Source organism: Clupea harengus, chromosome 11 (assembly GCF_900700415.2).
Source record: "Clupea harengus chromosome 11, Ch_v2.0.2, whole genome shotgun sequence".
NCBI classification, from domain to species: domain Eukaryota; kingdom Metazoa; phylum Chordata; class Actinopteri; order Clupeiformes; family Clupeidae; genus Clupea; species Clupea harengus.
This window is the reverse complement of record NC_045162.1, coordinates 20,647,461-20,668,574: the sequence shown is the minus strand read 5'-3', so window position 1 is coordinate 20,668,574 and position 21,114 is coordinate 20,647,461. Positions and strand designations below refer to the sequence as shown.

General features: G+C 44.2%; 3 protein-coding genes across 3 annotated transcripts in view; all 3 read left to right on the top strand.

Annotated features, from left to right (window-relative positions):
- The first annotated feature begins 3,545 nt into the window (after nucleotides 1-3,545).
- Nucleotides 3,546-8,277, top strand: preb (prolactin regulatory element binding). Its single transcript, XM_012833502.3, has 10 exons — nucleotides 3,546-3,725; nucleotides 4,621-4,791; nucleotides 4,984-5,179; nucleotides 5,336-5,571; nucleotides 5,814-5,894; nucleotides 5,981-6,108; nucleotides 6,234-6,407; nucleotides 6,514-6,586; nucleotides 6,748-6,907; nucleotides 7,247-8,277. Exons 2-10 carry the CDS (start codon nucleotides 4,657-4,659, stop codon nucleotides 7,339-7,341), a joined length of 1,278 nt encoding a protein of 425 aa, XP_012688956.2. The 5' UTR covers nucleotides 3,546-3,725; nucleotides 4,621-4,656; the 3' UTR covers nucleotides 7,342-8,277.
- Nucleotides 8,278-8,422: 145 nt separating this feature from the next.
- On the top strand, nucleotides 8,423-13,311 carry rrp15 (ribosomal RNA processing 15 homolog). Its single transcript, XM_012833504.3, has 5 exons — nucleotides 8,423-8,780; nucleotides 9,791-10,140; nucleotides 10,594-10,691; nucleotides 11,034-11,220; nucleotides 12,761-13,311. The coding sequence occupies exons 1-5, from the start codon at nucleotides 8,732-8,734 to the stop codon at nucleotides 12,911-12,913; spliced, it is 837 nt and encodes a 278-aa protein (XP_012688958.2). The 5' UTR covers nucleotides 8,423-8,731; the 3' UTR covers nucleotides 12,914-13,311.
- Nucleotides 13,312-16,559: 3,248 nt separating this feature from the next.
- The window catches only part of tgfb2 (transforming growth factor, beta 2), a 30,315-nt gene continuing 25,760 nt past the window's right edge, over nucleotides 16,560-21,114 (top strand). Inside the window, exon 1 of the mRNA XM_012833505.3 lies at nucleotides 16,560-17,961. Within this exon, the coding sequence (XP_012688959.1) occupies nucleotides 17,616-17,961 (346 nt within the window). The 5' untranslated portion in view covers nucleotides 16,560-17,615. The remainder of the gene's footprint in view (nucleotides 17,962-21,114) is intronic.

The following is a 21,114-nucleotide window of genomic DNA, read 5'->3' as shown; positions in this document are numbered from 1 at the left end:
AATAACCACAGAGCTGACCTTTGTAAAGTAAAAAAAAAAGAGAGAAGACGCTCCCACCCAACACAATTTAGTTTTGCGCTGACTGCCAGATCATATCAGTGTTCTGTTGTCTCGACCAGGACTTGGCATAATGGCATCATGGCCCTGTCCTTCCCTTTACCTCTCAGGGTGTTAAGGCTGAAAGACACCCTGCATAACCATCCCATCCTGACCTGCCGGCTGTCTGGAGCTGTTTGTGATGACCATGCTCATAATCCCAGTGTTTGTTATGGGGTCAAAGGTTAGCGCATGGACTGCACTGTTGCTCAGACATATGTCAGTGCACCTGGTGCAGGTGTATGGATGCGGTGCTCTTTTGTGTGTTCAGTGGCAGTGGGACTGTCTGTGAGCTGGAGGTGCTGCTGATGTGGTTATTAATGAGTCTTCTGTGTCACCACCGAGGACTCACACATTACCCCAGGGGGCTCCTCGCCCCATTCCAGTAATTAATAAATGGGATCTCTTCGCAACAGAGGGCTTAATCACATGAGGGTGAGAAGCACAGAAGGGACAGAGAAATGTAGTTTAATGACAACCACAGCCTGTTTGTTGAAGGATAGGTTTCTTTCTCTCTCTCTCTCTCTCTCTCTCTCTCTCTGACTCTCTCTGTCTCTCTCTCTCTCTCACACAAACGCACATTTTCTTTCTGTCTCACTAACCCTGTTAATAAGAGTTGAGTTTGGGGTCGCGTTGGGTTTCCTTTTCCATCTGTTTTTTGTTTCACTCTAAACCTTCCTTCCTTTAGATGTATTGTAAAATATTGAAGCTGTACTGCTTGGAATGGAGTGGAATTCTCCCAAGGTTCCAACAAAGGGTACAAGAACTGACAGGAAATGAAGGTGAAGAGAGGAGGAGCTGAATGAAAGGGAAGGGGAAAGAGTGCCGCTATTATGCCTTAGCATTAGCAATACAAAAAAAAGGTATATAGCAGAAGACAGGAGTAAGACAAAGGATGAAGGTGTATCTGTGATAAAAAAAAAGTATGCCCCATGGGAACATTTGCAGGCAGGTTGTTGTTAAAAGAATGTCAAAAATGTTTTTTTTTCTTCCTACTTTGTTTCAGACTGATAAATCTGTTTAGATTAAAACATGTGTACAGTTGTTGAATTGTTAAGTTAAAATCCAAACCCACCTTGCCTGATTGAACACCACCCCCCTGAAATAAATTATAAAAGATCCAATCAGTATTTCTATTGTGAACATTTATGCTCTATTTAAGTTATCTGTCTGCTAACATTCAAAATAAATAAATGAAAAACTGAAACTATGTACTTGGTTCATCACATGTTGCTTCATTCCTGCTCATGTCTATTTAAAAGGGGAACACTCCACACAGACCTCAAATACGTGCATGTCAGCTAATTTTGTAGCATGAAATCTGGGAAGAAGTCCCCATTAACTGAATGTCATCAATTTATTGCACCTTGATATCAATAAATATGATTATAAGTTAACTTTTTCTCAAAAGGGTTATTTTGTTTTGTAAAAGTGTGTAGGAACTAGGGCTGTCAGCGTTAACGCGTTAATCTATGCAATTAATGCGGCCGCGATTAACGCGATAAAATATTTTAACGCAGTAAACGCAACTTAAAAAAAAAACTTTAGCTTAGTTTAGTTAGGGCTGTGTAGGCTACGGTTAACTCGCCTTGCTCCTATATTGATGTCAGGTGAAAACTTATGAGTGAAACAATAATACACAAGAAACGAAACACAGCAAGTTACTATTAGATTCATTACACCAAGAATCAGAACAACAACAGATTACAACACAGCTGGCTAATAAGTGCTAACGTCTGCCACCAACTGGGTAATGAATGAATGGTGTGCTAACGGTCACATATTAGAACGTAACGTATCTAAATTAACGTATCTAAATTAATAATAATTACATTTTACCTTACAACGAACTAACACAGTTCATAGAATTTAAACATAGGTCACTTAAACATATTTATCACAGTGCGAGACAGCTAAATAACTTGTTTTTGAGCGTGCAAGGGAAAGCATAATTTAATAGAGGCTTACTAGACATGTGCGTTACTAACTGTCACAGTTGTCAAAGTAAAAGTCTGTCAACAGAAATAAATACAATAGTGTGTGCGTGCAGGGATGGATTACCGAACGGGCTGAACGGGCCCAGGTCCAAGGGCCCCTGAGCTCAGGGGGGCCCTAAACCAGAGCCTCTGCGTGAAGTCGCTGTTATTAACTTTGCTTGCTGTCAATTGTTTTTAGACTTTGTATTTGTTAATATCAGAAGTGGCTTAAATGTATCTCTTATTTGTGGTTGGAAGCAGTGTATTTTGTTACACGTCCTGACCAATGGTTTCATAATCCGTCCATGTGTGCGTGTCCATAGCAACAATACACTACAACATGAAACATTAAATCACTCCAAGCAATATACATTTGCTGACCTAAATAAGATGCTATTTGTTTTTACTTGAGGTTATTTCAATAATTGACAATTTTAAGCTTGGCCTACCATTTTATGGGAGCGATGAGGGACAGGTGGGGCTTGAAAGCCCCCCTTGTTCAAAGTGGGGAATGACAGAAAAAGTTTGAGAACCACTGTGGTAGTTGAAGATGGAGAGAGCTGAGGGATTGTTGGGCGGAAAGTCTCTGTTTACGAGCCAAAATGACGGAACACTCGACAAAACTGAAGTTGTATGTAGCATTTGTCAAGCTGAATTTAGCTATCACAGAGGCAGCTCGTCTTTAAGTTATCACCTTAATGCAAAACACATTGAGGGGCACCATTGTGTTTAAAAAAAAATTAAAAATACAATTAAACAACAGTGTCTAAAATTCACGCTGTATGAAGTGATTACTCGTTAATTTATAAGATTTAGTCTCAAGAAGAAAAACAAACTTTTCATTCATTCATTTCAAAATGTGCAATTAATTAGTTAATTTTTTTAATCTATTGACAGCCCTAGTAGGAACCCTGGCTTGTATTGGAAATAACAGGCCAGGAATATAGCCTACTTGATTTACAGTTGTGTGTCTGTTTTTTCATGAAAACATAGAACAGTAGCATAATCATAAGCAAAAATCCATTTCTTTATTCACTACCCCCGTTGCAGAGATCCTTTTTAATTTAACCAATGTAACCATATGGGTGTCACTTCTTGCACTTTTAATCATGTACAGCCAATATCCAGAGGTTGTATTGTTGTTACAACGAAGGAACCTCTGTGCCAACGAATTTCAGTGTTCCTCTGTGTTTGACATTTCGATAATAATAATAAACTTTATTTATATAGCACCTTTCATGCAAAACAATGCAGATCAAAGTGCTATAGCAAAGCGATAGCATGTTCTAGCCTAGGGTAGGCCTACTGGCATCGATTTAGGCTACACATTTCCAGTATATTGTATCAAAATATTGAACATAGTTTCGCGTGCCCATACACACTGATTGATTTGTGATAAAAACAGTAAATGTCGTTTTTTGTTTTTTGGGGTTGTTCGTTCTTTTTGGGCTACGTTGGACGTTTGTTTTCTGCCGTAGTGACGTAAAGGCGCACCACAGACGCTGCTGACGTGTAAGAAGGGAAGTAGTTGGTCATCTCTTCTACTGTCCTCTTCATGTTAAATATAAGTTAACAGCTGACAGTCCAATAGTGGGATGTATAAAGTTGTCAGATTGATTTTGTCCAGAGTTGACGTTGGATAGAAACTTACAGGTAAAATCCAATGTTGTCGTCGTTAAGTTATGTAGTTGTCAATATCAGCAAGGGTTGTGAGTGAGCAATGCTAAGCTAGCAATCGATAGCCAGGTATTTTGTGCACACAACGTTGCTAACGTTGGCAATTTAATTTCCATCAAAACAATGTTTCTGTATAACAGAGGACATCATTATTTGCCTTTTAAAACATGCATATTTTTTTTATTGATTTAGAGCATTGTAATTTCACACTAGTTGCTGGATACTAGCTAGCCGAGCTTTGCCCAACTAACGTTAACGTTTCTTACATACAGCTTAGATAGCTAGATAACGTAAGCTGAATCTGTAGCTAACCCATTCAGCAATTTCACATCCACAATAAATCCGTTGTGCATGAATGATGCTTCGGATTGACTCCTATTAATAGTGTTATTGTTTATACTATAGGGAATTATATAGAGAGATAACATAAGGGGTCGAATATTGGCCACTGTGTGTACACTACTCTGTGTTGCTAATTCAATAATTGCTTAGCATCCATTCTTCATAGCATGATCCACATTTCATTCTTTTTTAACCAGCTTACCGTATATCATGCTCCCCTGATTATGCTTATAACGAAATATAAATGGCTAAAGCTGAAACTCAGACAAAGTCGTTGGAAGTAATTGTACATTAGGTACTATTTATATCGATAGGACACTTACAGATGCATCGGTGATGCAAGTGCACATGCATAATGCACGTAGCACAGTGGCTGTCGGAAGGGACAGACACATCTGTTAATACTGAAGGATCGTCTACTCTTTCGGAAGCATACAATATTTTTTTCTGCCTCAATGCTTATTGCCATTATCATAGGGCATTATGGCAACGCCTGTTCCTCATCTTTCACATGTGTATCTCTCTGCAGACAAAGACTTTACATATCAGAAAACAAACGGCAACCATGGGCAGGAGGAAAATGCCAGATCTGTACAGAGCCCCCTTTCCTCTGTACGCTGTTAAAGTTGACCGCAAATCTGGACTAGTTATTACGGCTGGAGGTGGCGGGGCATCCAAGACTGGAATCAAGAATGGGGTGGTGAGTAAAGAAGTGATGGAGACTGTATGTATTCATGAATGTATATGCAAGTGATGGAGAGCTGAATGAATAATACGAAGACGCTGTATGCATTCATTTATGTGTATGCTTTCTGCTGAGATCTGTGAGGGTATAGTCAGGGTTGTCTATCAGTTTGTTTATTTTTTTGCATGTTTATTTGTTTATTTCCAGCATTTCCTGGGTCTTGAGTTGGTGGGCGGGCAACACAGTGCCACCCTGGTGCACTCCCATGACACTGACACACTTGCCACCATGAACATGGCGCTGGGTGATGAGGTCATCGCTGCCGGACAGGACGGTAACTGCAGCCTGATGCGCATCCGACAGCGGGCCCCTAAAGATGGACGCAAAGCTGCTGCCAAAGATGGTGAGAGACAAAGCATCTTGTGTATGTGTGTATCTCAGCATTGTATATATATATGTGCATTTCCGCTCTACCTGTATATGCTTTCGGTGTTGTGTATCGGTGCGTTTCAGTCCTATATAGCCGTATACTGCAGTGCTGTACATCTGTGCCCTTCAGGACCAAGTCAGGAGCAGGGAGGGGCGAGGAGACGCGGCGGAGGCCGGGGGGACAAGAGTGGGGCGGGGGATGTGGACGAGATGAAGAACGAGACTCTGAACTTCTCTGTGGAGCAGATAGGCTCGGTGCAGACCGATCTGAACCCGAAGGACCCGCTCCAGAAGTGCGTCCGCTTCAGCGCTGACCTGAAGCTGCTGCTCGCCGGAGGCACCGACGGCCATATCCGTGTGTGGGAGGTGAGGAAGACGTCTATGTAGACGACAGGCTGGACCCTTCACCTGCAATGTTACTTGAACTCTAGGTGTATCCCAGACCACTTCCTAGTTTAGGAGCTTGTACTCAACCCAAGGGGGTCTGGCATTTCTTTCAGTATCTAAATATTTTCAGTGCTCTGGACATTGTGTGCTTCATGAAAATCTTTGAGCTCACTGTGGTCACTGCCTTTAATGTATCTGTTTCTCTCTTGTATTTTCTAAAGTATCCTGACCTAAAGGCGAAGTTTGACTTCAAAGCGCATGAAGGTGAAATTGAAGACCTAGATATCACCCCTGACAAGAAGGTAATGAGGCATTTTAAAGACTACCCTAGGAATCACGTGTATGCGTTTGGTTTGTTTGTCACACTTGTTTGTTTTGTTTTGTGCAGCACATGGTGACTGTCGGGCGGGACTTTTCCTGTAGCGTGTGGCGTGGAGACCAGCTCGCCATGGGCCTGTGTTGGCATGACAACATGCCCCATATCACCGAGAAGATGTACCGCTATCAATCCTGCAGGTTTGTGTGGTTGTGAAGCTCACGGATGGCAGTTAACATTAACTGTAAGGTATCCAATGAAAGTTCAGTCACTCTCTGGTTTTGTAATTGCTGTGTTTGTGTGTGGGTGTTCTGTGTCTGTTTAGGTTTGGTAAAGTCCCAGACCAGAAGGATGTTTTGAGATTGTTTACAGTCCAGATCCCACACAAACGGGACCGGAAGCCACCGCCCTGCTACCTCACTAAGTGGGATGGAAGCTCATTCCTGCCATTGCTTACCAAACCTTGTGGCAACGAGGTCATTTCCTGCCTAGATGTCAGGTGAGATTGGTTTGATCAACATATATTTTTTTGGGTTGACATCATTTCTATCTTTTGTGTATTGTTTGGATTCAATTGTGATTTCAGTATTTCATGTGTTTCACAGTGAGTCAGGCACATTCATTGGGCTTGGAACTGTCACAGGATCAGTAGCCATACACATTGCCTTCTCACTGCAGGTAAACACACACACACAAACAGATAGAGACTTCAAACAAAAATGGCTACCTAGTCAGTGGACAAGTCAGTTGCTGGACTGTCTCCTCTCAGATGCTGCCTTGTCCCTTTTGTAACTTCTTTCCCCTTCATAGCTGAACTCTCCTGTGTTGTTTGTCTGCAGAGGTTGTACTACGTGCAGGAATCACATGGGATTGTGGTGACGGATCTTGCGTTCCTCCCCGAGTCGGGCAAAAGCCAAGCAGTGAAGGGAGATAATGAAGTGGCCTTGATCAGTGTTGCCGTGGACAGCCGCTGTCAGATGCACACCGTGCCAAACAGAAGTAAGATTTCATTCACTTCATACAAACAGCTGTATGGGTAGACATGCTAGTTGAAAAACAAGCACACACACACACACACGCACACACACACGCACACACACACCAGAGAACGATGTTCACTGTTTAACACACACAAACACGCATATAGGTCAGTAGTCAAATTCATGAGCTGCTTCTGCTTTATTGTCATCCAACTGGTCATGTTCTACATTGAGTTATAGTAATAAATCCATGAGAACATAGTCATGCCATATTTCTCAGTGTCATCTTCTGTTGTGCTGACCTCTTCTTCCCTGCCCCCCCCCCCCCCCCCCCCCCCCCATATCTCCGTCCCTGTAGGATCATTCCCCCTGTGGCTGGTGCTGTTCCTGTGTGCATTCATGGTGGTGGGAGTGCTGCTGCTGCTTCAGCATCTCTTCCCAGGCTTCATGTAACGGGCTGGGCACATGGAAAGGGCATCTCTGCCAGCCGCTGCAGGCTGGGATGGTGGTGGTGATGATGAGGGGGCAAGAGAAGGACCTTCCCCAGGTTGCAGTGTTACTGTCCTGGTCCAGAGTAGGGCTGGGTCTGTCCCAGCGGTTGCTGTCTGGGTCATGACAGCCCCTCAGGACCTCGGAGACACTGAGATGGTGCCCCCCTCCATCCCACCCACCTGTACTTCACCACTGTTGCCCCCCCCCCCCCCACCAACCCCCCCTAATACAGTAACACAGTCACCAGTTCAGCTGCTGTAGGGAAATGTATCATGGCATGGACATAACAAGCAATGAAGTCTTATCTATCTGCAGGGGCTCTGACCTAACAGAACGGTTTCAACCAGAGTAATTTCTGTAGACAAAACTGTGGACAGTAGACATTGTTGCAGGAAAAGGACACATGCACACATGAACGTATTCAGCATTTTGGAACTGCCCAGAATCAGTGTCTGCTGCTATGAGTTAAGTCCAATTTTCTCCCCAATCCCAGAGGCATGCTAGTTGACCCTGTAGAGGATCGTCTTCAGAACATACTGGAAAAGTCTGAGCTGATGGTTGCTTCCATGAGATTTTGTAGAGCAGCTTTTTATGCACGCTTCAGACATTTAAATCAGTCCCCTGTCCAAAAATGTGAATGTCAACATGAAGAGTACCCCTGCCCCCAAACAAAAACCTCAGGAACTTTACTTTTAATTGTTAAATTTCGAATTGAATATATTACTTACAAAATATGTTTTTGAAATGAGCTGATGAATGCACCTGAATTGCTTATAGCTCTTCAGGTAATGGAGCGTACATTGTAATGATGCACAGTGGGGAGGTACACCCATTGCCTGTTTTTATGCTAGATATTTAAGACCAATGTAAAGAAAATATACATATTATTTCAAATCACTGCTTTTCAGTCTGTCTTATGTCCTTATTGGATGTGCTGTAGGAAAAAAGTACCAGTTCATCTAAGCAAGTTTTATAAGTCACAAGTCTCCATGTGTGGTCTCTTACTGTTGTATCTGTATTGTCTTTAATAGCATACAAATCAAGTGCACACTGATGGCGAGACTGAAGTAAAGCTGTGAATGTGGTAAAAACGTGTCTTGTAGGGCACCATAGAATGTGTTATGATGAAATTTGCGCAAAATACAAACTGATCCTTGAAGCCCTTTTAAATTTAACTTTATAAATTCGTGGAGTAATGGGGAATTCCCTTATGGTTAATGGAAACTCATAGAGCAAACAGAAAAAAGTGTAGTTACATTGTCAAGAAACGGACAAATCTCTAACGGAAGCTGTGTCGCCAAGTTCGCTTGTTTGCTAGTCGGAACGTTTTTAACGATACTCTCAAAGAAACATGGCGACGTCCGTGGGAAAGCCACGCGTGAGCTTCGTAGAGTCTGAAGGTAAGATTTGTTTGATTACATGAAGCCATATTAGTAACGTGACACAAAAATGAAGTCAATTATGCTTGGTCTGTTTGATGTCAATCTGCTGTAAAAAGCGGACTTCGGAATTTGGAAAAAAAAGCGGAATTTGTATATTTAGCCGTCAAGCTAGCTAACTTTACGTGGTTCTGCATTATTATGGAGCGGCCCAGGTCCGTCTGGTTAGTACAATGATTCACTGTAACGTTACACATTTTTGTCATAATAAATGTCTCATATGAAGTCATGAAGGTGTCTTACACGAGGATTCGGTGATCCTGATGTCGCTATGCTAGCACAAGTTGGGTGATTGAGTGGATGTGCACGCATTTGATGCTAATAACAAAATCTGTGTGTTCAGCCAAAACATGACAGTCAAACAGTCAAGGCATACAATTTCGGTGCCTCTCGTTATGTGCTGGAAGCTCAAATGAGAACATTAGCTAGGGTCTGATCTGATATGTGATGGATTCAGTGGCCGTTGTCCACCGCCATGGCCACTAGTTTCTACCTGTCCATTAAAGTGAACAAGAGTTAAACTCCTCCGTAGATCACATGTTTGAACTTTTCAGATGATCAGCATCCAGAATCTGGTTGCCCTTTAGGACAACGTTTTAGTGGCATTGCTTTTCCATTCGCTGGTCATCCACTCATTTACATCAGATGAGTACTCCGAAAACATACGATGCTGCCCAGTAGCTTATGTCGTAACTCCACCAACATGCCATTTATGAATCTGCTTGATGGCCTTAATGAAATGACATGTGGTCCATCTCAAGTTTTGCTCAGTGTGTGATGTTTGACTATGTTGCGGGTCTTTCTTCGTTGCCAGTCATCTGGTAACCAAATTGGTCTAATACGTGGTGTTTATGGTGGTTTAGAAAACAAGCAACCTCTCTCTAGCTGTTGGAAAGGTCATCTAGTACAATTGCCATGGCAGATAATCAGTATAGTAAGACAGTTAATTTAGTTTTATGTGTTCTGTTTAGATTCAAAAGATGATGTGGATGTGCCCGAAGAGAGTGGCAGTGAGGTAGAAGACTCTGCCGAGGACGGTGATGAAGAGGGAACAGACGACGAAGGCAGCGAGGTCGAGCAAGAGGACACTGGGGCGAGCGATGAAGAGGAGGCAGCTGAGGGAGGAAGTGACGAAGATGAGGAAGATGAAGGGGGTGAAGACCAGGCTGCTAGCAACCCAAACGCTGGTTGGGCCGACGTCATGGCAAAGATCCTTAAGAAGGAAACGCCCAACAGCAAGCCAGTGATCCTCCAGAAGAACAAACAACTAGAGAAAATGAAGGAGAAGGCCAAAGTGGAGATACTGGAGCGCAAGAAGCACGTAGGTTCATGCATTTTGTGTGATGTTCCTACAGAGTCTATAGTACTGGCAATCTATGCTCACTGTCATGTTCCTCCTTCCAAGTTGTTCAGTGGCTGGATAAGAAGTCACTGTTTTCATATACCATAGAAACCTGCCACGTTATTCCTGTCCTATTCTTTAGTCTTGTCAGTTAAAGCCTGTGTTATGACTGTTTTGAGATTAATCAACCTTTAATCCAGTCTCTAATTAGGGCTGAATGATTTGGGCAAATAATCTAATTGCGATTTTTCCCCAAAATATTGCGATTGCGATTTAATATGCGATTTTTTTCATTTATTTTATCCTAACTTTTTCCCCAACAAATCGTAATACATGATTTAAATATGACTAACCCAATATTAGATACATTTAGTGTAAAATATTATTTCCCACATTTTACATTTTTATTTAAGTAATGTTACTGCTCAACAGACTGACAAGAGGAAAGCATGGGAGATGATGTGTCGTGTCAAGCCGAATGCGGTAGAAGACAGGGGGTCAGAGAAGAGTCTACAGAGAACCTCAACCAGGTATAACAGAGGGCAAACACCTTGGATTTGTTGTTACTCAACAACATTGAACATTTAAATCATAATTGTCATTTTTATCAATTATTTTTCTATTCACATGTGCAGATAAAATGTCCACGTTATTTACATCTCAACCAAACGTTTTGCATATATAATGACTGAATGACGCCAGTGGCTCTTTGACTGTGTGTGTGGACTGTAGGCAATACATATTGAAAGAAAGCATTGATATGGAGAATGTCTGTCTCTTGCAGACTGTTTGATGTTGAGGTACATGCAGATTTTGGTGCAGTAATATCAGGAGAGTGGGGCTGTATCATTGGATTGGTGTGTTGTCCACAGAGGTGTGGTTCAGCTGTTCAACGCTGTGCGGAAGCACCAGAAGGACGTGGATGAGAAGGTGAAGGAGGCTGGCGGCTCGGAAAGGAAGAAGGCCAAAATCCTCGCCACCGTATCCAAGAGGGACTTCATTAACGTGCTGAGAGGCACAGAGGGCACTGCTGAGGCTGCCAAGGCGGTCAAAGCAGAGGTGTGTGTGTGTGTGTGTGTGTGCATGCTCAACTCTCTCCTCCTTTCCTTTCCTCCCCTCCTCTCTGCTGTCACCTCTGTGACTCGCCTCACTTGTCCTCTCTCCTCCTTTCTCTCCTGTTTTTAACTGTCATTTTGCTCCTTTCCTTCTTTCCTTAACTCCCTTTTCCTCTGCTTTCCCCTTCTCTCATGTCCTCTCTTTTCAGAACTCACAGAATGACTTTAAATGGATAACTATCATGTTTGAATATAGACAGCAGGAAAGGAAATGTATACAGCTAATTTAGTTGTTGTCTCCTGAAAACTGTGGCTTTTTCCACGGTCATGGGGTTTTCACACGACATTCGCTGTTACTCTTGTGGACGGCCATAAATGATAATGGATTCAAAAGATATTTCTGGAATGTTTCCATGAGGCTAATGGTCATCGCAGTGAGCTCCTACTCCGAGGCCATTAACTGTGCTTTCCCTTGAACCTACACGGCCATGTTTCCCATGGGGCGGCCGTCCCAGCAGTCATCTGTGTGGGGGAGATCATGTCACATACCAGTTGGCTTCGTTGTAAATGGATCATCTCTCTATGGTCCATAGAAGGGCAATTTGCTCTCTCTCTCTTTCCCTCCCCTTGTGGGAAACTAGAGGTGAGCAGGGAGAACAGAACCACTAAAAGGGTTTATAAGTCAAAGGTCACCATATGTATGGACCCCAGAGAAGGGCTGCAAAGTTTATAAGTGGCAGTCATGATGAGAGCTGGTTGAATTCTCATAATACTTAGGAAAGGTGCTTCGATGCTTCCTTTCATATCTCCTTTAGCATAGGGTGCACTGGACCATCCTTTACGAAAGGAAAGGAGATAATGGCGTCCCACAATCCCTTGCAGCAGCAGTTGGATTCCCTTAGTACCGCGGTTGTCTTCTCCTAAGCCTTTATGAATTGTCCCTCACATCTTTCCATGACCTCATTAAGTTTTCCATCAAGGTGAAGGAAAAGTGGTCAGAAAAAGACATAGGACGTAATTGTTTTGACTATTCAGCCCCAGCCAAGGACTTGAAATGACGCCAGGTCCATTATGGAATGTCCTGGGGTCCCCCATTACTCCCGCAGACTGCCCAAACTTTGAAGGAAATGAATGATCATTTCCCATGGCCATAGTAAAGTAAATGGGCATTTTTCTCTATTTATATTCCTCACGGCCCTACACGTGATAAACAATGCTTTATGACCGATTCACAGGAAATGTCTTTCTTTTAAGGCGTTTTTAAAGGAAATTCCATAAAATTGTGATTCTGATTTATTGCCCCTAGATGGCACTGCTGACAATGAAATGGTTTGCTAGTCAGGAATTAAAATGCACTGCACAAAAAAGACATCATTCAAGACAACATTTGTGTTTGTCACAGTATAATGAGGTTATTCTTGACATGTTTTGTTTCTCTACATGTCCTTTAATGTGTGGCTTTGTCCAAAAAATAAATAATATAATAAGTAAATAATAAATAAATAATAGGTAAAATGTTTGACCCTTCTCTTGTTGTCCCACAGGCCAGTGAGCAGGCAGAGGGGAAGCCGGCGTGGAGCGTCCTCAGGGACGACTACATGATGGGCGCCTCCATGAAGGACTGGGACAAGGAGAGCGACGAGGAGCCCACACAGGAGGAGGGGAAAGGGGAGGGCTACAACAGCGAGTCGGACTAAAGCCACTTTCCCCTCCGCCAATGGTGTTCGTTTATGGTCTTATTGTTCACTGGACACAAGCGATGATGGTTTTACATTTATGTAAATGTAAAATGTGACTTTTTTGTTACTATTAAGTTGTGAGGGTCCATCTGAAGTATGGAAGATGGGATCCTTGTGTCCTTCCGAAACAATCTCCACACACTATGGAGAGGGGGCTGTTTGTTGATGGAGCCTGTTCTGACAGACTTCCATGAAAGAGCTGGACTATACTGGGAACCATGAAGCCTGGATACGCCAACAGGAGGAGGATGAGGAAGAGGAGGATGGTTGAGGTGGTGATTGTTGCCTACTTGGGGGGGTGTTCCAAGTACGTGGTTTAGTGACAAACTTGGCTCAGTTAACGGAGTGGTAAACCTCTTAAATCAAAGCTAAAGGGTTCTTCTTTTTCTAGAAGAATGAAGCCATAGGGCTTGTCTCTTAAGAGGTTTACTGAGTTACCCGGGTTTGTCACTAAACCCCGTTCTTGAAACACCCCCCTGGTTATCTCTTTGCGATCAGCCTTACTGGGTCATCTAGACACATTTTGGCCCGTTTGTGTGTCTTGTACGTTTTGAACATGCTGCCAAAGCATACATTTATTACTGTGTAAATAGTATATTTTTGGAAGACCTAACAGGCAAAACTGTGGCATATTCTTTTGGTATGCCTTCATGTATCAATGCTAAACGTAAATCAAACAAAATACAATAAATCAGAAGTGTTATTTGAAGACAAGAGAGGTCTCTCCTTTTGCATGAAATGATATTTTAGAAGCTCAGTTTTGCTCAATATCCTGTGAACCCTCTATTAACAATGAATTTGATTGGTCTAGTTCTTAACAAAAACAATGATTGAAAACCAAGTAAGACAATAAAGCAGAAAGAAGTTCAATTAAATGCTTTGCTAACATCCCTGCTCGATTCCAAATTCATTACCAGCCAGTTTTCGCTGCAAGATGTTACGCCTGAAGGTCACCTAACCTTCAGAGCCATGCAGTACATTTGCTCTACTCCTTCATGAAGCCCTCAACCAGTAGAATTCCTACTTGGAGTTTTCTGACCAGAGAATGCTGTGCAACCTAAGCAACATTTCAGTAGGATATTAAATCTCCCACAGCTCATGGAATAAACTTCTCACACCTACACCGTCTTCATTTCCCTACAGAGAAGGTTGTAGTGGGGTCAGTTATAAAGAGAGGGGACATCAGCCCTCATCTCCTTACTCATACCAATGCATACCTGAGGGAAAAAAGGCAACGTCAAAGTATATGTAACATTTATTATGAAACATAATCTACCTCATAATCCAATTATATAAATAGAAAATACACGGCCTGAGAATGGATAGGAGGAGAATCCGGATTCCAATGAAATACTTTTTTTATGCATGAAAAATTCCTTTGCCATGACTCTATGCTAGCGTGACGAGGTCTGACTCGACGGATTGATTCTTCTACCGGAACCAAAGCACATACAGTGCTATTCACTCTCCTCCCTGTCTGAACACCCTGTGATCCACTCATCCATCAGAATGATGTTAGTCATACGTTTGACCAGAATGGACACAAGGTGGCACTGTTGTCACATAAAAGAGAAAGAGGACTTTGCACTGAAGGTGCCAGGGTAGAGTCAGGCTGGCTTGTGTATGTCTTGCCCTGACCCCTGAGTTGATCAGCGAGTGCTTCTTATACACTGAAGTACTACCGAGAGGGGATGGAAACTAGACCAGTCTACACAAGCAAACAACAGTAGCTATGCCATTGTATAACGGCCCACTGGAATGATGGAGCCGTCTCTCTCTTGTGGACACAGGTAAACACCACGTCTCGGGATTACGAGCTAAACTGCCCAGATGCTGCATGCCTCCCTGTTGCGGGTCGTCATGGGGACAGCAGCACTCTTCAACTGACCTTTGCTCGGGCGGCCATCTTGGTGTTTGCCAGTCCCTCTGTTTCTTTTTTCTCAGCGGTTTTTACATTTCATTTCACGTTCTCATCCTTATCCCGTCCCAGCCACCCACACACACAAAAAGAGTGGAAATATTTGCCAAGCTCCTTATCGCTGTGAGGTGGAACATGGCTGTAGCTCGAGCGCCAGACCGCCTCCATCACGTGAAGTGCCCATCCATCATTGCAACACTGTGGCCTGTCACTGAGGAATGCCAGCTTTCTCCTGGCTCTGTTGACACATGGACGGAGAATGTGTCTTCACTGTCCACCCCCCCCCACACACACACACACACACACATACACACCACCACCACCCCCTCTTTATCCCTATGTCTCACGCTTGCCCACTTTCTCAGCTGCCTTCCTTGGAGAGCCTTGGAGCCTCTCATGTGGAGCTGATTGCAGGTAACCCTGCACAGGGTCTGAGGGGGCCGGATGTGCCCCAGAATAATGAGCGGCTACTGAAGACAAAGGCCGGGTTCATTGAAGAGGAGACCCAGTAGCACTACCACATGTGGTGACACATAATGCATCATTTCAGCCAAAGTTAGGGAGATACCTTTTCCACCCCCCCCCCCTCCACACACACACACACACACACACACACACAACACACACACTCTCCCTGTTGTCTTGCATCTGTCTGCGTGGGCACTGATTTAGTGACAACATCTGGTTTACACCAGTGTGCTGGTGGGTCAGTGAGTTTCTGAGAGGCTGTCACTGCTGATAGATTGCTGGTGCTGGGGGCGGTGGAGGTGTAGGGGTGAGGGTGCATGGGTGGTGTTTGAGAAAAGTGGGAGAAAAAAATATTTTGGCACATCATGAGAAAAATTTTGGGATTTTCTCGGGAGTGGGTAGCGTAAATCACACTTGCGCTCTGGGTGACGGGGCGGTGGGAGAGGAGCGGAGCGGAGGAGGAGGAAAGAAGCGGCGAGGAGAGGAGAGGATAGGAGAGTGATTATGCTAAGGCCTCGCTTTACTGAGGTGTGGTTGTTAGGTGGGAAATACCACAGAGCCATGACCTGACACCTAGACAGGGCCTGAAGCCATGTTGGACTGCACAGCCCTGTTTCCCCCTCCATGTTTTAATGTAAAGTTTAACTGCCAAAGCTGCTGCACTGTTCCCCGTTCCATCAGGGGAAATGTGCTACTGCAGAATCCTGTCTTCTTTCCAAGTTCTTCTGAGAAGCCTGGGAGAGAACGGGAGACTGACCCTGTCTCGCTGCCTGATAAATCTCGCATTCGAATGTATTTCCGTTCCTCGGCATTCCTTTCTACCATACAAAGAAGAACAAATGGTTTTACAGACATTCTCCTTTAGTCCGAACTGATAACAAAGTAAACCAATAAAATAACTAAACTGTTATTAAATGTAACCTATGTTTATATAGGTCCGTCACGGACTTTGACCCCACGAGTTAAACACGTGTAATACATTTATTAAAGTGCGTCAGGGAAACCAGCGTATGACACAAGTTGGACTTGACACAAATTAACAACACGTTACCTATGCGGCTAGCTTTAGGACCCAGTTGCGGAGTGTGGAGTTCTTACTCGTTGCACTGTCCCGATGGGCACACCGAAATATTTACAATAAATTGCCTTGTAGCCTAAAGTTGAAGGAGTCCCCCGGTATGAAAGTGATGACCACAGCCTCAGTTTGAAACGTGGGGAGCACGTGGTGAAGCAAGTCCCTTATAAATCTCTCTGCAACCGGCCGCCTGTTGATGTTGTGTACTGGCACGCGCTCGCACGGACCACGGAGGGACTGCGACTTTCTCATTTGTTTTTTCGTAGAAGGGGATGGAGGAACGCGTTAACGCTCTTCCGTTGCACTGAAGGGAAAATACCATTTCCCCACTCCTCAAGTAGTTTTGCCATCTATCATCTCGGTCCCTCCACCGGTTCCTTTTACACTCTTTAAGACCTAAACGGTTGTGCGCTAACAGCTTTATTGAGTTTTGTACTCGACACCTTCCGTGCGCCAGGACGGGGCAACTTAAACAGACTGTAAGCTACGGTGTGTTGTGGGAAGAAGCGATGCACGGTTCCGCGTGAGGAGCCCTTGGAGTTGATCTTCTGAGGGAAGTGAAAGGCAGGCTTGTGTGGAGTGCGGAACTGGGCGCAGTTGGACAGCTTTGGGTGCTCTGATGCGGTGGAGGTGTGCGCTAACCCGCAGGCTGCGCGTCTGTGTCCAGCTACTGGAGATTGCGACCTAGTCGGTTGTGGTTTGTTTTGCTTGAGAGTTAGATCGAGTTTGCCGGGGCATTTTATGGTCACAATTCGGTCTATGACATTAGCCCGACAATAGAAACTTTTGTATGACATTAGTGTAGATTTACTATGAAGTGATCGGGTTTGTGGAGTGAGGATCCGACTTCGTCTTTCAGCTATTCATCTCCTGCCTAACGGATTTTACAGATCATTTCACTTCTTTGATTTTTGCTGGTTGAATGGATTTTCAGGTATAATTTAAACTACAGAGCTTGAATTTGATACACAGTATACTAAGTATCATTGACATCGAAACGAAAAAGGGTTTAAATAACAAACAAAGGGAATCACGAGAGAATATATTTTATAGTTTTTTATTTAGTACACGTTGAAATGAGTAAATATCCATATATTTAATTTAAGTAGTGTCTGTAGGCCTAGTAACACGTCACCAAAATCAGTTTTACATACAGAATCAAGACGCTGCTGCTTTGTAGACCGTTTGGAGAGTTAAAGATGAACTTCTGCGTCCTGAGTCTCCTTCTGACCCTGGATTTAGCCACTGTTGCTCTCAGTCTGTCCACATGTAGTACGCTGGACATGGACCAGTTCATGAAAAAGCGGATCGAAGCCATTCGCGGGCAGATCCTGAGCAAACTCAAGCTGACGAGCCCGCCGGAGACTTACCCCGAGCCCGAGGAGGTGTCCCGGGACATCATTGCTATCTATAACAGCACCCGAGACCTCCTGAATGAGAAAGCCAACGAGCGGGCAGCGACCTGCGAGCGCCAGCGCAGCGAGGAGGAGTACTACGCCAAGGAGGTGCACAAAATAGATATGCAGCCTTTATACCCTGCCGAGAGTAAGTATCTGTCTCTTCTTACACCCCGGGCAATTGTGTGGGTTAGGGTCAGCCAAGGGACCGTTATAAACAGCAGGTCCACTCTGACCTACACTGAGTAGCCTTAATGTCTGTGTATTTAGGTTAAACGTTGGACCCAGAAGTCAACAGGTTTCTGCATATCCCAGAGAGCAGTTGTGGTCAGCATTAGGAGTTACAAATTCTGAATGGAAACTGGCCTTGTGGGCGCGCGATACGGGGGCATATAGGGCTTGCACGTGCGCTCCGATGTGGATAAGCGGCTGCCTAGCGCAGTGAGTGCGCTTCGTCACGCGTCATCAAAAACAAAAAACTCCTTATGTGAGGACGCCTCTTTGGCCCTCAGGCGTTTGAGTTTGTTTATTGTAAAAGATATAAGTAGCATGTCTAGGCCTAGCTGACAAATTTCAAGACTTTGCATGATTCAAATATGAAGTACTGTTTGGGGGCTGTGATCGAGCACATAGGCGTATGGTCAAATGTATTTCTATTGTTTATGTAGCTCTGTCTTACACATGATTGTCAAGTCGTAAGGTTTTAGGGAGAGACGTAACAACTAGTCAACTGTTTAGATAGTACACTGACTGAAACTTGGGGACGGGGTGAGACCACAGACAGTAACCCGTTGCAAAAGGCAGATCTTCGGGACAAAGCCTGTGCGCAATGAATTACCACGAGGTCATTTCAGTGTATTTGTCTTCTAGTATTAGTTTCTCCTGCTAGGAGTAAATTGAAATCTGACTAACTCATCAAATTTGACACCAGATTGTACAGACAATTAGAGTGTTTATTTTTGCCACTGGCAAACACAGCTGACCCGAGGACCCGTGTGTAAGGTTTTAGGATATTATTTATTGAGAGAATCACAGCGCTGGAAGGACAACTTGTTTTAGGGCGCCGGGACATGGAGGAATGGGATGACTTATCTTTGAGGAAGACGGCTGTAATACATAGTTGGCTGCTGCCGTTTGGAACGATTTGGCTCAAAATAAAACCAATTAACTCGCCATTTGTTTGATTAATTGAACTGCCTGACGGAATAATAAAGCACCCTCAAAACATTAGTGAAATATTTACTTTTAGCGCTCTTCCAACTCTCCATCGTTTCAAAATCTAGACTAAGCCACTGTGTATCCTCAAGCTAGTTAATGTTTTTGAAGTCAGCCCGTGTAAGCAAAATAATAATATTAAATGCTGTTATTGTGCCATTAATTCTGAAATTGCTTTTCCCTCCCAGATCAAATGTGAGTGTACACCATGGAGGAAAAATAAATTAGAAGATATTTTATATGCCCCAAGGTATATTTTGCATTAAATATTATGCTTGGCCCTGCCCCTTGTATAAATACCCTAAATATGAATAGAGTTGGCCGTGAGCCAGGGCCAGTCAGGAAGGCATTTACGGGTATAAATAATCCTGTGTCAACACTGAGAGAAAAGGGCCAGATTATTTTCGAATTCGTCCTTATTAATCTTTGCTCTGCAGCTGAGGGCCTGGGAGAGGAGTTTGACAGGGGAAAGGCCCAGATAGCACAGAAGACAGAGATTGGCCAGTGAGCCCAGCAGTCACAGACTATGGCAACATTGTTGTTTTTGCCTTTTTTTGTGCCATTTATTTTTCTTGCCCAGCAGTCAAGGGGTGCCTCTCTCTCTCTCTCTCTCTCTCATTCTCTCTCTCTCTCTCTCTCTCTCTCTCTCTCTCTCTCTCTGTGTGTGCACGCTCTGTCTGACTTCCAAAATTATGTGCATGCCAGCTAACACATAAACTGGCTCATGCACACATACACACACACACACACACACAACACACACCGGGTATCAACCTTATTTGGTGGGGCGCCAGGAAGTCCTTAGAGGCAGTACTATTGGGCGCAACAGCACTGGAAGCCATACAAAAATGCTTGAGAAGAGAGTGGGGGTGGTAGTGGCAGACTGTGTGTGTGTGTGTGTGAGAGTGCAAGTCTGTGTATGTGAATATGTTGGGTGGCATAGGAGTGGTAGTTTCTCTCTTCCCCTTTTTTCTGTCTGCCTCCCCCCCTTCCTTTTGTGAGTGCGTGAAGGCTAGTAGTGGCTATGTCAGTCTGTGTGAGTGCTGGTCTATGTGCGAAGGCTAGTAGTGGCTATGTCAGTCTGTGTGAGTGCTGGTCTATGTGCGAAGGCTAGTAGTGGCTATGTCAGTCTGTGTGAGTGCTGGTCTATGTGCGAAGGCTAGTAGTGGCTATGTCAGTCTGTGTGAGTGCTGGTCTATGTGCGAAGGCTAGTAGTGGCTATGTCAGTCTGTGTGAGTGCTGGTCTATGTGCGAAGGCTAGTAGTGGCTATGTCAGTCGGTGGGTGTGTGTTGAGAAAGAGAAAGACTGTTGGCAGGGCACTCTGAACACTATTTGAGCTAGCCAGCAGTTAGGCATCACGCATATATGCTGCAGTGAGCTTCACTCTGCCACATGCTCCATGGAAAATTCCAGCTGAAGACCCACTGTTGCTGGGGTGCGATGTGGTGTGAAGCCCTCCCCCCCCCACTCTCTCCACACTCCCCCTCTTCTCCTCTTACTTGATTTCCTCTCTCTATCCCCTCTTGTCAACTCTGGCGTGGATCTGGCCCTGATTCTGTGCAGACTTGTCTCCTTTCATCCGTCTGGTTCACTCATTCTAGTCGCCTAATTATTAACGGCAGACACATGCTCTTACCTTGCATGTGTAATCGAGAAAGTTGGCAGAGGGAGATAGGTAAAGTGGGTGGGTGTGTGTGTGTGTGTGCGCCCTTTGTGTATGACATTCCCTGTGTGTGTGCACATGTGTTTGTGTGTGTTTTTTTGTGTCATTGTGTGAGGGTGTTCATCAGCAATATATCCACACCCCAAGCCACACTGACCTAAATAAGTGGAAGAATCAGCACATATCGCAACTGTTATCTTCCCATTATGCAACACACACACACACACACACACACGCACACACACACACACACACACACACACACACACACACACACACACACACACACACACACTACACACAACACAAACACAAACACAAACACACACTCCACATCTGCCCCAAAGTGTCCAGGCCCTGTGTTAGCTGCCCCTTCTGGCTGGCTATAGCCTCTGCTCGGGCTGAGTGGGCCTGTGGAGCTC